The sequence below is a fragment of the Leopardus geoffroyi genome, chromosome A2 (genome assembly GCF_018350155.1).
Source record: "Leopardus geoffroyi isolate Oge1 chromosome A2, O.geoffroyi_Oge1_pat1.0, whole genome shotgun sequence".
In the NCBI taxonomy this organism is placed as follows: domain Eukaryota; kingdom Metazoa; phylum Chordata; class Mammalia; order Carnivora; family Felidae; genus Leopardus; species Leopardus geoffroyi.
In genome coordinates this window covers 79,138,579-79,151,171 of record NC_059331.1, presented here as the reverse complement: position 1 = coordinate 79,151,171, position 12,593 = coordinate 79,138,579, and the positions used below count along the sequence as shown (strand labels likewise).

The window sequence follows — 12,593 nt, the reverse complement described above, 5'->3', positions numbered from 1 at the left end:
CTGTTTGGAGCCAAGTTAAAAAAAAAAAAAAGTCCCAGAAATTCCAAAGAACAGGAGGAATCCCACAGAGAAAAACCAGAGTCTAGGCCCTGGAACCTTCCCTCACGGTTCAGTCTGAGATCTTGCTTCTCTCCCTTTTAAATCCACTCCCTTAAAGGCAGCTGCCGGTGGAGCTCTTGTAAACGCTAACCTTTGGGCGAAGGAGCTTCTCAGCGTGTCCCCAGGACAGGGATGCTGTGGCTCCCAGCTCTGTCCCCTGAAGTAGCTTGTGCGCCCTGCAGCTGGGCAGCCCAGGTCGGAAAGAAAAGAACCAGAGCCAGCCAGCCAGCCAGCCAGCCAGCTAACCTTGGAGCAGGCATTGCTCCGCAAATCCCACCTTACAGAGAAGCGAGCGCTTGAAATATGACACTCGGGGAACTGGTAACACCGGGAGGCTGTTTCGGCTGTTTGCTCTGTGATTTGCAGCCTCAACAGGGCTACTTTTTCTAACATGAGGAAGCGAGCCTTGGGGATAACCTCAAGCACTAATATGATACAGTCGGCAGGGTCTGAAACAAAGCTGTTTTAAGATTAGTGGGCACATCTTAAGTTACAGAATAGACTGTTACTATCAGAAGATGACCCTTCTGTCCCCCCAAAATAATGTATTCAAGATTCTATTTGCATGAATACATGGAATATGCAAACACTTAATGGATCCCTACTATGTGCTAAGAGCCACACTAGGTGCTTTAAACGCATACTTATGAGTAACATACTTGCTATGTAAGTTATAAATGTGTTGGTCTGAAAACTACAGAAAACTTAATCACAGTGGCGGATGTGGGATTTTGTTTTTCCTCCCATAAGAAGTCCAGAGGCAGGTAGGCAGTCCAGGGCTGGCTCATCTACTGCCATCAGAAACCTGGGCTCTTTCTATCTTTCTGTTCTTTCACCCACAGTATGTTGGTTTTGTCCTCTTTCTGTTTGCCTCATGATTACAAGATGGCTGCTGTACCTCCAGGCTTTACCTTTAAGTTCCAGGCAGAAAGAAGAAAAAAAAAAAAAAGCAGGAAGGGGTACAGGGTGAAGGGAGCAGGCCAGCCCAGCCTGTACCTTTTTTGGTAGGAAAACAAAGACCCTTCTGGAGCCCCTAACCAGAGGACTTCTGTTTACTCCTCACTGGCCAGCACTGTGTCCTACGGGCACTGTGGCTTGATGGTGACCAAGGGAAAAAGGATTTCAGATGGGTCGGCAACCCAAATTATAGTACCTCATTTATACATTTAATTCATTTCAACATTTACCAAGAATCCACTATATGCCCAGCTTTCTATTAGATACTATGGACTCAAAGATGAGTAACACACATCTTTGTACCTCAAGAAGTTTACAGTCTGGGTGGGAGACATTCGTGCACACACCAAATCATTATAATTCAATAAGGTAATTGCTATAAAGTCTGTACAAGATGCAGTGGGGACAAAGTGGAAGGACTCTCCGACTGCCAAGGAAAAGGTTTATTTTTAAATCCCCATCTTTAATAGATCTTTCCAAATTATACAGAGGGAATAAGGCCATAGCAGTCCCTTTAAAAACACCTCCTGGGGCACCTGGGTGGCTCATTTGGTAGGTGGCTGATTTCAGCTCAGGTCATGATCTCACAGTTTGTGGGTTCGAGCCCCACGTCAGGCTCTGTGCTGACCGCTTGGAGCCTGGAGCCTGCTTCGGATTCTGTGTCTCCCTCTCTCTCTGCCCCTCCCCCGCTTATGCTCTGTCTCTGTCTCTGTCTCTCTCTCAAAATAAATAAAAAAACATTAAAAAAATAAGGTAAAAACCCCTCCTGGATCAGGTTGTTATGCTTTCAGAGCAAGGGAAGCAGCCAGGTGGGTAACAAATGCAGCAGGCGTTGCTCCCTTAAAAGAATACATAGTGCCATCCAAAGAGGTCTGAGCTCAGCCGCAGGGGCTGGGGGCCTGGAACTAGATGCACCCATAGCTTTCACAGTGTGCTTAGGAGTTATTTGCGGGAGGGGGCCCTTCCAGTGCAGCAGAAAGTGTTAATGAAGTATTTAACACCTGCACTAGAACTAACAGCTGCGCAGAATGTTCCAGCCTGCAGAAGCAGTGAGCATGATGTAGAAAGAACCCTTTCTCAGATTGGAAAGGAATAGCAGTTCAAGAAGTGACACAGCACGGCCTTTGTACTTAGACTTTTTATTCTGGACGCTCTGGAGGTACTAAATGACATATTTGCTCTATATAAGGAGAAAGGAGATGGGGTAATTTACTATTCACCGAACCTGTGCCTCTTAACTTTGGCTGTAAACTGAAACCAGAAGAGGAACCTAAAAAAACAACAGATATCTGGGTCCCACTCCGCTGAGAGTCGGATGTGACTGTCCTGGGGTGTGATCCAGGCATCAGGCTTTGCAAGCCCCCAGGTGAATCTCTTGAACAGCCAGGGCTGAAAACCATGGGCATGTTTTCCCAAATTTCCCAAGTATCTCTCCAAGTTTCCCATCCTGTGGGTCTGGGATGGGCCTGGGAATCTGCAACTTTGCCAAATACCCCGGGGGGACTCTTCCGGTTAGAGAGGCTGGGGTGGTTTCTCAGAAGGCGTTCAGGTCCCTGCGTGAGAATATTTGCAGGCTGCTTTTAAAAAACCATGGACTCCTGGAATACAAACCGCTCAGGTGATTCTGACATTGTACCCTTCGAGGACCACAGAACTGAAGAAGCAAGCACGGGCTTTAATGGAACACCAAAGCAGAGCTGGGAGCTCTGGCACTGTCCGGGCTGCGGCTGTGACTGCTGCTGCCCATGCTGCCAGGAGAGGGGTGGGTGACATCGGGGGGAGGGAGGCACGCTGGCCTGGCCCCACTTCAGTTGGTCGGGAGCTGCCACCGACCCCCGCAGAGGGACCAGCTGTCCAAGCCGGGGCGCAGGACACAGCCTTGGCCTCATGAGCACCTGTCCCTGTCAGATCTACCCAAGAGCTGGGACTGGAGCAACGTGGATAGGGTCAACTATGCCAGTGTCCCCAGGGGGCTGGACCGTCCCCCCATGCTGTGGTGCCTGCCGGGTGCATGGCAGCACCACAGCCAGGATGGAGGGTAGGATCCATAGCAAGAGGAAGGGGGCGTGCTCCCCGCACCACCCCCCACCGCCGCCATGCTGGCAGCACAGCCTGTAAAGGACCCTTGCAAGGACGCTTGCAACCTGGGCTCCTGCGCAGAGGCGACGACCTGCAGGTGTGGGGGTACACCCACCGGCAAGGCATCCCTGACGAGGCCTGCAACAGCTACCAGGCCAAGGACTGGGAGTATGACAATGACCGGGAGCTTAACCAATGTGGAACCTGCATGGAACTCAAAGATGGCCGTGCTGTCCAGAACTACACCCTCAAGTAGGTTGGCAACTATGGCTCCCTCTCCAGAAGAGAGATGGTGGCAGAAATCTACACCAAAGTCCCCTCAGCTGCGGTACAAGGGCAACAGAGAAGACGGCTAACTACATAGGCGGCATCTATGTCGAGAACCCAGACAGGGCCTACGTAAACTGTGTCATTTTCGTGGCCGGCTGGGATGTCAACCATGCCACTGAGTACTGGACAGTCCAGGGTTCATGGGGAGAACCATGCAGTGGGCAAGACTGGATGGATAGTGACCGGCACCTATAAAGATGGGAAGGGTGCCAATTACAACCTTGCTGTCCAGGAGTCCTGTGTGTTTGGGGACCCATCCTAAAACAGGTCTCCGGAAGAGCATGTTTTAAGAAACGGTATCATGTAGAGCCTGGGTGGCTTAAGCATCTGACCCTTGATTTCGGCTCAGGTCGATCTCACAGTTCCTGGGATGGAGCCCTGCGTGGGCTCTGTACTTACAGCTTGGAGCCTGCTTCCTCTGCCCCCCTTCATCGCCCCTCTCCCGCTCGTGCCCTCTCTCTCTCAAAAGAAATAAATTAAGAAAAAGAAAGAAAGAAAGAAAGAAATGGTATCATGAACCATAATCAGAGGGGATCCTGTTGTTAGGGGCACTGGGTCGGTACTGCAATGGTCTGAACGAACTAGGGGTTGATATTTCAAAGTACCTGATGGCTGGTCATTGCACTGAGTACCTAGAAGATGTGCCTGTCACATGCAGACTGCTGTGGTGCTGGCTGGAAGGGCACTTCAGAGGGAAGAGTCTAAAAGGGGATGGCTGAGACCCCTCCGCCCCCCTGCCCCCAAACTGGCCACTCCCCTGCCATCATCACGCAGCAAACCATCTACCTGGTGAAGATGTGATCCGCAAGACAGTCATGTGACCTCCACTCCCTTCAATACATGATGTGGTATTTTCTGTTTGGTGACTGTGGTCTATAATGTGATCAAAAGGTGAAAGAGGTCAGACTTATCAACGGTGAATAATCAATGGTAGGGGCTCAGGGAGAAGGGGGCCATTTCAGATTGCCCGAGTGATGACTAAAATACATGACTTCCCACAAGAAACAAAACAAAAACAAAAACAAGATACCAATGCATGTGCATGAAGCCACCCCGGGTTGGTTTGTGCCTATCATCTTACCTGATGGGTTCCAAGGAGTTGCCTTGCTGGTGGGAACCCCTGAGGAGGAAGAACGGATTAAAAAATAGCTCTAGGACAGCTCCAGAAACCCCAACTCCCTTAAAATGACAAATCCTGCAACGTCTATGCAGCTTAATGAACTGAAAGTGTATCACAGATAGCATACAAGTGCGGGCTAGTGCAGAGACCTCTGATATTTGCTCCCGCCTTTTTAAGGAAATTTTAATAGCATGTTGTACATTGTTTGGGCCAGCACCGCCCAATACAGCTGGCATGCGGGCCAGAAATGACTGTGGTGTGTGTCATTTTAAATGTTCTAGTAGCCACATTGAAAAGGTAGAACAAAATAGGTGAAGTTAATTTTAATATACTTCTTACATTTTAAATACTCATATACAAACTACTATCGTTTCTAACCCATAATCAACATAAAAACGATTCATGAGATATCTTTCAATGTTTTTGTAATTTGTTTTTGAGACAGAGAGAGACAGAGCATGAGCAGGGGAGGGGCAGAGAGAGAGGGAGACACAGAATCCGAAGCAGGCTCCAGGCTCGGAGCTGTCAGCACAGAGCCTGACGCGGGGCTCGAACTCACAAACCGTGAGATCATGACCTGAGCCGAAGTCGGATGCCTAACCAACTGAGCCACCCAGGCGCCCCGATTCATGAGATATTTTACATCCTTTGCTTATAGTGGGTCTTTGGACTCATTGTGTCCTTTATACTTACAGCTCACCTCCTTTCAGACCAGCCACATTGCAAATGCTCAATAGTCGCAGGTGCCCGTGGCTGGTGGCTTGTGTTGTTTGGCGCAGGCCTGGATCCAGCTTCAGCTCCCCCTCCCCGTGCACCTTCTGTGTCGTGATGGGGTACAGGTGGAGCACGCTCAGAGGCACGCGTTAATACTGGGCTCAGAGTGGTGTGTATGTGAATAACTCCATTTCCTGGCATTTCTCCTCTGGGTCCCCTCCCCCAGCCCTGTCTCTACTTCTTGAAGGAGGTTCAATGAGATCCAACCCCCTCCCACCCAACTCCCACGCTCCACCTCCCCCTCTGCTCGGAAATGGCCACCGTGACTGCAGCAAAGCCTCCTCGGAGACTCTGAGGACGTTAATCAGTTTCGCAGCTGGAGGCAAAGTGATGTAGAGCAGCAATTCCTCCATTAAGGAGCTTTTCTTGGCCTTTCCATTAGGGAAGGACTTTTGCATAAAGTGAAATGTGCTTTGTCTTCACCAGGGCAGACAAAGGATTAAATGAAAAGAGCAATAACCTTGCTACTGGCTGGGCCACCAGGAGGGCAACAGGGGAAGTAATTCTCTCCCCGCCTCCATCTTGCACATGGTTCTGAGAAGTGGCAGCGAGCTGTGTCTTTCCATCTTCCTGGGAATAAAGTGGTCGTTTATGCCGGGGCCGGCTGGCTGGGACTTTTCAGGTGCTTCGAGCGGCCTCTTGTTTCCGGACGAGCTGAGACCTTTGCCTGGGCCCCGTAACTCTAGTGAGAACTGAGATCTTCCGGCCCAACTCCTGCCCATTCCCTTCTATATCGTTCTGGCAAATTCTGCCCTTGGTGTCCTGTCCCTTGATGTCCCGAGTGACAGTGCCCTTCCTGCTTCCCACATGTCTCCACTCCTACCACACAGACACACACACACACACAGATACACACACACTGCTTGCTCAGTGCCCCCCTGGCATCTGCCTGCTAACTCAGGAGTCACTGCCAGAAGTCTTTGCAAAATGAGTTGTACTCCAGGTTCTTGTTAAAATGCTCCAGAAAGGAAAAAAAACAAACAGTGGTATTGGACTATTCCCCTTCCAAATACATCACCACTGGTGACTGTTCATATGTTGAGAGAGACACTTCCTTGAGCGGACGGGGACTGTTGTCCTTAAGATCAGTGAAGCCTGAATCAGAGAGTATGACCCAGGCTGATTACGGAAAAAGAAAGACGGAATATGAGAGGATAGATCGCTGGCAGCTTTACCAGTAAAGGATTACACATCTATAGCATTCTGAATTTGTAAATATGGCTCTTCTTAAAAACATTCCAATATTTGCCTATAACCCACTTAGCTCACCCTCCTAACAATACCACACAAGCCAAGACAAGTTAAAGGCTTGCAGTAGGATTTTTATGGTGTTTTTTTTCCCCTCCTAGGTACCCTTCCCTCCCACTCCTGCCCCCCACTTCCCACCTCTGAGCTGGGATGGGGGGGAACAGGGATCAAGCCTTTTATACGATGTTCATCTTACACTGAAAAATACAACAGGCGTGCGGCATCACATTTATAAACTCGCCACAGCCCACTTGGAAGATGGTGTCGCACGCCCTTGGTCCTCCGGGTGGGTCTGGGGGCGTGTGGCTTGCTGAGCTACTGGACTTGGCAGGGATAGGGCTCCTTCCTTCCCTCTGGAGACTTGGCCCCTGGAGGTTGACTGCTCTGTTCTTGGGAGACTAGAGGCTGAATGCTCACCCACTTGATTCCACTGCAGGCCTGAAAGCAACTGAGGGCCGCAAACCAGCACAGGTTGGATCCCGATCTGCCTCCGGCTCCAGCTGTAGCGAGGGAGCCCAGGCGGAGGTGGTGAGCTCTCCCCAGGGAGCCTGACATTTCAGGAAACTGGGCCAGCTTCCTCCCGCCCTCCTTTCTCCTGATGCTAGTGGCACAATAAAGGGGGAATGGGGCAGGAAGCTCAGGCTCTGTTGTCTTCCACACTGAAGCCTTTGTGTCCCAGAGCAAACGGTAGCTGCCAAGGGGCTGCAAATAGAGAAGCCTGGGGTGGTGGTAAAGGAATATTCCCAGCGGGGACACTGAAGCGCTTGTCTGACAAGCATTTGTTAACCGAATTGATCTGATTACTCAGGACTTTTCTTAGCCAGTAGTGGAGCAGAGAGGGGGTGCAATCGGTCCTCATTCTATTTAATTTCTGTTTTCCAAGAATGAATATCAAGGGAGCAGCTTTGATTAAACAAGCCTTTAAAAAGGGGAGAGAATGCCAGGTTTTACAGAAAGCTTTGCTGAGTTGCTGGCAAATGGCCACATGACACAATATTTTTAGTCTATGGATATTATCTCCCTTCTAAGTACAAGCCTGCTATTCCCATTAACACAAGCTCGTAGGTTCAAGGATAAAGGAAATTAGCCTGGTGCTAAAAGAGAAAAAAAAATCAGGATTCCAGGAAATCAAACTCTTAATAAAAATGAAAAAGTAATTCCCTACGTTCCTGATCCTACAGTCGTCACCGCTTTCTGTCTGCTGCTGGGTTTTTCCTGCTCTCCCAGACATCGGCAGGACTGGGGAAGATTTCATACTCCAGCCTAGCATTACCCAAGTAAAACAGATTTTTTTTTTTTGAAGTTTGGCAAGATTTTTGTCATTGTTGTCGCCTGCTTTAAAAATTTTTTAGGGTGGGAATGCTGGTCTTAGATGGGAAATAGGAAAGAGGAAAACCCCAATATTTAACATTTAACAAATATTTATTTTTATTTTTTAAAGTTTATTTATTTATTTTGAGAGAGAGACACCCAGAGAGAGAGACAGCATGAGGGGAGGAGGGGCAGAGAGAGAAAGAGAGAGAGAATCCCAAGTAGGCTCTGTGCTGTCAGCACAGAGCCTGATGTGGGGCTTGATCCCATGAACTGTGAGATCATGACCTGAGCTGAAATCAAGGATTGGATGCTTAACCGACTGAGCCACCCAGGCACCCCTTAACAAATATTTATTGATTGAAAAAAATTTATTGAGCATCTATTATGTGTCAGACACTAGAGATAGTAATGAATAAAATGAAGCCCTTCCCCTCATGGATCTTACATTCTAACCAACAGTAGTCGTTTACCTATATTGGGCGCTTACCATGTATCAGGCACTGTTCTAGAACTTTACATGATAGCCTGTTGGACATGCCCTATTATTATTACCCTTTGTTGCATAAGCTCTCACAGCTGGAAAGTAGTAGAACCAGGAATCCAACTCAGCAGTCTGGCTCCAGAGCCACCGCACTTGACTCTTCTGTTCTAGATGGGTCTGGGTCCCCCTTGTCTGTTCCCATATCGTATCCTATATTTATCTCCCTGTGAGCATGTCTCTCACATCTTCTTTTATGTTCCCCCCATGGACCATCGGCTTTTGGAGAGTAGGATGTGTGTATCATCTCTGTAGCCTGAGAATTTCTGCTATTGGAGACTCACCAGAATGGGAGCCCTATCTTCCAGAGCATTAAACACATTGGAAAGGCATCTTGAATCAGGTGCACATAGTAAACACCCCCTGTGGCTCTATAAATCCTGCCATCCCGTCACGTACAGCTTGAGCCTCTGATCTATGGGTATGTGAGGATTCTCTGCAGGGAAGGCTCTGCTCAAAGACACAGAACTGCTCTGTGTGTACAGACAGCTGCAGGCCTAGGCAACTGCTGCCCAGGCTATGAGCTGGAGAGACGGTGGGGGCTTGGGATTTAAACATCATACCTTTGAGTGCTGCCAAGCTGCTTATACAATTTTGGGGACTGGAAGAAGGGCGTTCCTCGGTGCTGCCCAAATATTTCCCCTTAAAGATGGGTAAGAACCAGCAAGAAAGCCTTAGTAAAATAAGCCCTACAGTAGAATGCTGTGCCATCATTAACCAATCAGGCTGTAAGATAAGATTTAAGAATATGGGGAAGTGCTCCAGACACAAATGAAAAGAACAAGAGAATGTAATTTTGACTAGAGCATCATCTCAATGTTCTGGAGGGTATAAGTTTGCATAAAAAAAGAATTGGGCCACCTGGGTGGCTCAATGTGTTAGGCGTCTGACTCTTGATCTCAGCTCAGGTCTTGATCTCACAGTCATGAGTTCAAGCCCTGTGCTGGCCCCTGTGCTGGGTTCCATTCTGGGCATGGAGCCTACTTACAAAACAAAACAAAACAAAACAACCCAGAAGGCTATTCGTGAAAATGATGGGATTTTACAGGTGACTAATATTGGGTATTTTTTAAATACTTTTCTTTCTTTCCTAATTTGTGTGTAAACAATATGTTTTATTGCAGTCAGGGAAGTGGTTAAAAACCTTCTATTGGCTCCTGATGAGACCTTTAATCTGTTTTCTGTGCATTCTCTCTCCTACGGGGAGCTCAGCTGTGATCACACGACACAGCAAATCGCCAGGTTGGAAACCTTGGCTGTGTTTCCTTTGATTCTAGACTTCAGGGGCTGTGGCTCTGATTGCAAAATCTCCACTGATTATTTGATCCAGAGACCTAAGGCCTTTAGGGTAGATCATGTCTCATCCTACTAGGAAATAATGAAAGCTTCAGACCTTAAAGCCCTTTGGAACAAATGGCTATAAATACGTAAGCCTTGAGTGTTGCTGTGGATCTTCACATTTTCAAGTGTTCACTCTGATTTAACCCTCACAATAACATGGAGGAGCACTTGGTGGTCTTCTCCATATATTATAGGCAAGGAACGGACTTGTCCCAGATCCTGTGGTGAGGACCAGAACTTGGACTCAGCTCTTCTGATCCAGGTCCTTTGTCTGCTTTGTTGACCCCATGATGGGAGCTTAGAAGCAGTCTTGATGAGCACCCATGGGTAGCACGGAGGTGGTCCTCCCGTGGGCTGGCCCTTAATGGGCTGTGTAGTTAGTCCTGCAGTTGGTTCCCAGGTAGAAAGAGTGGTGGTAGGCAGGGAGTCACCAAGAGAGCTGGGCTGGGCACTGGGAGCCATAAAAGATGAGACTCTTAACTCCCCAAGATGTGCAAGGACTTGACCAGTGGCCATAAACCTGAGATCAGATTCTAAAATAGCCCTTCTATAGCTCCAAACCACCTTCCAATTTGGACTTGAGGCCCTGTTAACTTTCTTTTTTCTCTCCCACCTGTCCCTTCCCTTTTCCCTTCTGTCATTTCAGTGAACAAGGTTTGTGAGCGTTTTTGCACCCCACTATATCCTAATTTCTTTTAAGGGTAGAGACCAGATCTTGTTTACTTCAGTCTTGTCCTATTACCTAATGCATGGTAGCTGTGTTTAAACAGTGTTGGCTAAAGCCAAGACCTAGACTGAAAGCCAGACATCATCCTGAGAAGCAAACGTGAGAACATGGCAACAGGGATAGGGAGACTAGACTCAGAAGCAGAGGGCATAGACAGGACACCCTTACACTCGTCTGCAATTGAGGCAGGACCTGGGGACCAGCTCCTCAGGGTGTGGTTTCTCAGGTCAGAGACTCAGACCAGCAGATCCAGAGCTTTCTTGAGTCAGGAACCGGTAAGTCCAAGAACTACACATTGGGCCGCCTCCCGATGCATCAGGAATGTTCCGTGGGCCAAGAATATAAAATGCGATTTGAACAAACTAGTCTCCAGGGGAAAGATGAATAGGTACTCTTAGTTACATTCTTTGCTTCCTTGTTTTTCAGTATTTCCTGATATCCCCCTCAGTGAACTTCAGACTGTCTGCTAGTGGGACCCTCTTCTCCACAACAGAATTTGACTTTGAAGCAGGACACAGCAGGTAGCCTTTGCCAATGACCTTGCTTGAAGGACTATTTATCTGAGGGTCCAGGAGCACGCATCGTGCAGCTTGAGGGCAGTGAGGGAGGCCCTGAGTGGTTTGCTGCTTTCCTGCTGAGTTCAGAGGGTAGTGAGCCCCCAAAAGAAAGAAGGAATAAAATTCTCTGGAAAGCCTCCTCCCCGCTCCCAAATCTTCATCTCCAGATAACAAGAATGGAGGTGTGGGAGATGTGTCTCCAAGAATCTGGAGGCTTGCCTCAGGTGCCTTTCTGGCTTGGGAGAGGTTGCCATCAGAGCTGTTTTCTGACATTACAGCAGCAGGGTGGAGGCGAGCAGGCAGCTGAGGAAAGAGGTGAGGAGAGACCAGGGTTTGAGGATGCAAACACACAGGGTGACAAGGGTCCAACCCAGGTTTGGCTCTTGGCTCCTTGCCTGGTCTGAGAACCAGGCCAGTTACTTAATCCATGGGAACTTCGGTTTCCTCCCATGGGCATGATACCTGTTTGCAGGGATATCATGAGGAACAGCAGAGATCCAGTGTGCAACATGGCAGACGTGAGCAGCCCCCGGGGAATAAGGACTATGGGGTGAGAGAAAAGTGGAGGCGTGGGTTTTAGAGGCGAGGAAAGAAGGGTGGGGGTGGCAGTTCGGACTCTGTGTGAGCACGTGAAGGAAGGTGGCCAGAAAGGAGCAGGCTTCTTTCCCCCTCCCCCCCTCCCCATTCCCCCCACCCCACTCCGTTTTAAGGTAATGTCAGCAAAGCTTGATTCGCTGACATGCAATGTTTCCCTGCCAGTTTCTACCTCACTGCTGGAGTGAGAGATAGCCAAGGGCTCCAAGCTTCCACGACGCTCCACGTGAATATTGTGAACATCAACGATGAAGTCCCTCGCTTTACCAGGTAGGCCTGAGGGCGTGCAGGGCTCCGTGGGCCACAGCCATCATCTCTCCCAGGCGGCCCAGCTCTCTCAGACGCATTTCATACAAGACAGAGGGATAGTTCCCCGATAGGGAGCCTCCCGGGCCTCCCCGGCCCGGAGGAGACACAAGAGACCTGAGAGCTTCAGTGTCCTCTCTCTCTGAGCCTCTGGACTGCCATCTTCCACCTTGGCTCCCCTTTCCTCCGCATCGGGGATTGTGGGTGAGCTGGGGAGGGAGGAGGGGCCGGACACGGTGCCCCTGGAGTGCAGCTGGCCACTGGGCACGTGTAAAAGGTACTTTTATAATCGACTGTTCAGCATGAATAATAGCAAGATCCTAGGGCACGCGTCGTCAGTCAAGACTCTATAAAGACCACTGGTAGAACGTTATCCTCTCTGACCGAGGAGAGGTCTCTTTCGATGATACTTAGGAGGCCTGCCCACTGTGGGGTGCTCTAAGTGTCTTCCGCCACGGGCCGGGGGGGTCCGGAAAAGAGATGTGGCTGTATCTGGCAGCTCCTACACCCGGCAGAGGTGAGGTGAGTCTGATGCGGGGAGCCTGTGGGAATGGGCCTGCACCAGCCCAGGCATAAAGGGGATCCCCAAGCCTGTCATAGGTAGGGGTT

The 12,593-nt window shown here is 49.3% G+C and overlaps 1 protein-coding gene across 2 annotated transcripts in view; it reads left to right on the top strand.

The window, feature by feature from the left end:
• The window catches only part of CDHR3 (cadherin related family member 3), a 65,346-nt gene that overhangs the window by 19,196 nt on the left and 33,557 nt on the right, over positions 1-12,593 (top strand). For both annotated transcript variants that reach the window (XM_045494476.1, XM_045494475.1), the window contains exons 5-6: positions 10,954-11,048; positions 11,844-11,948. In XM_045494476.1, the coding sequence (XP_045350432.1) occupies positions 10,954-11,048; positions 11,844-11,948 (200 nt within the window). The remainder of the gene's footprint in view (positions 1-10,953; positions 11,049-11,843; positions 11,949-12,593) is intronic.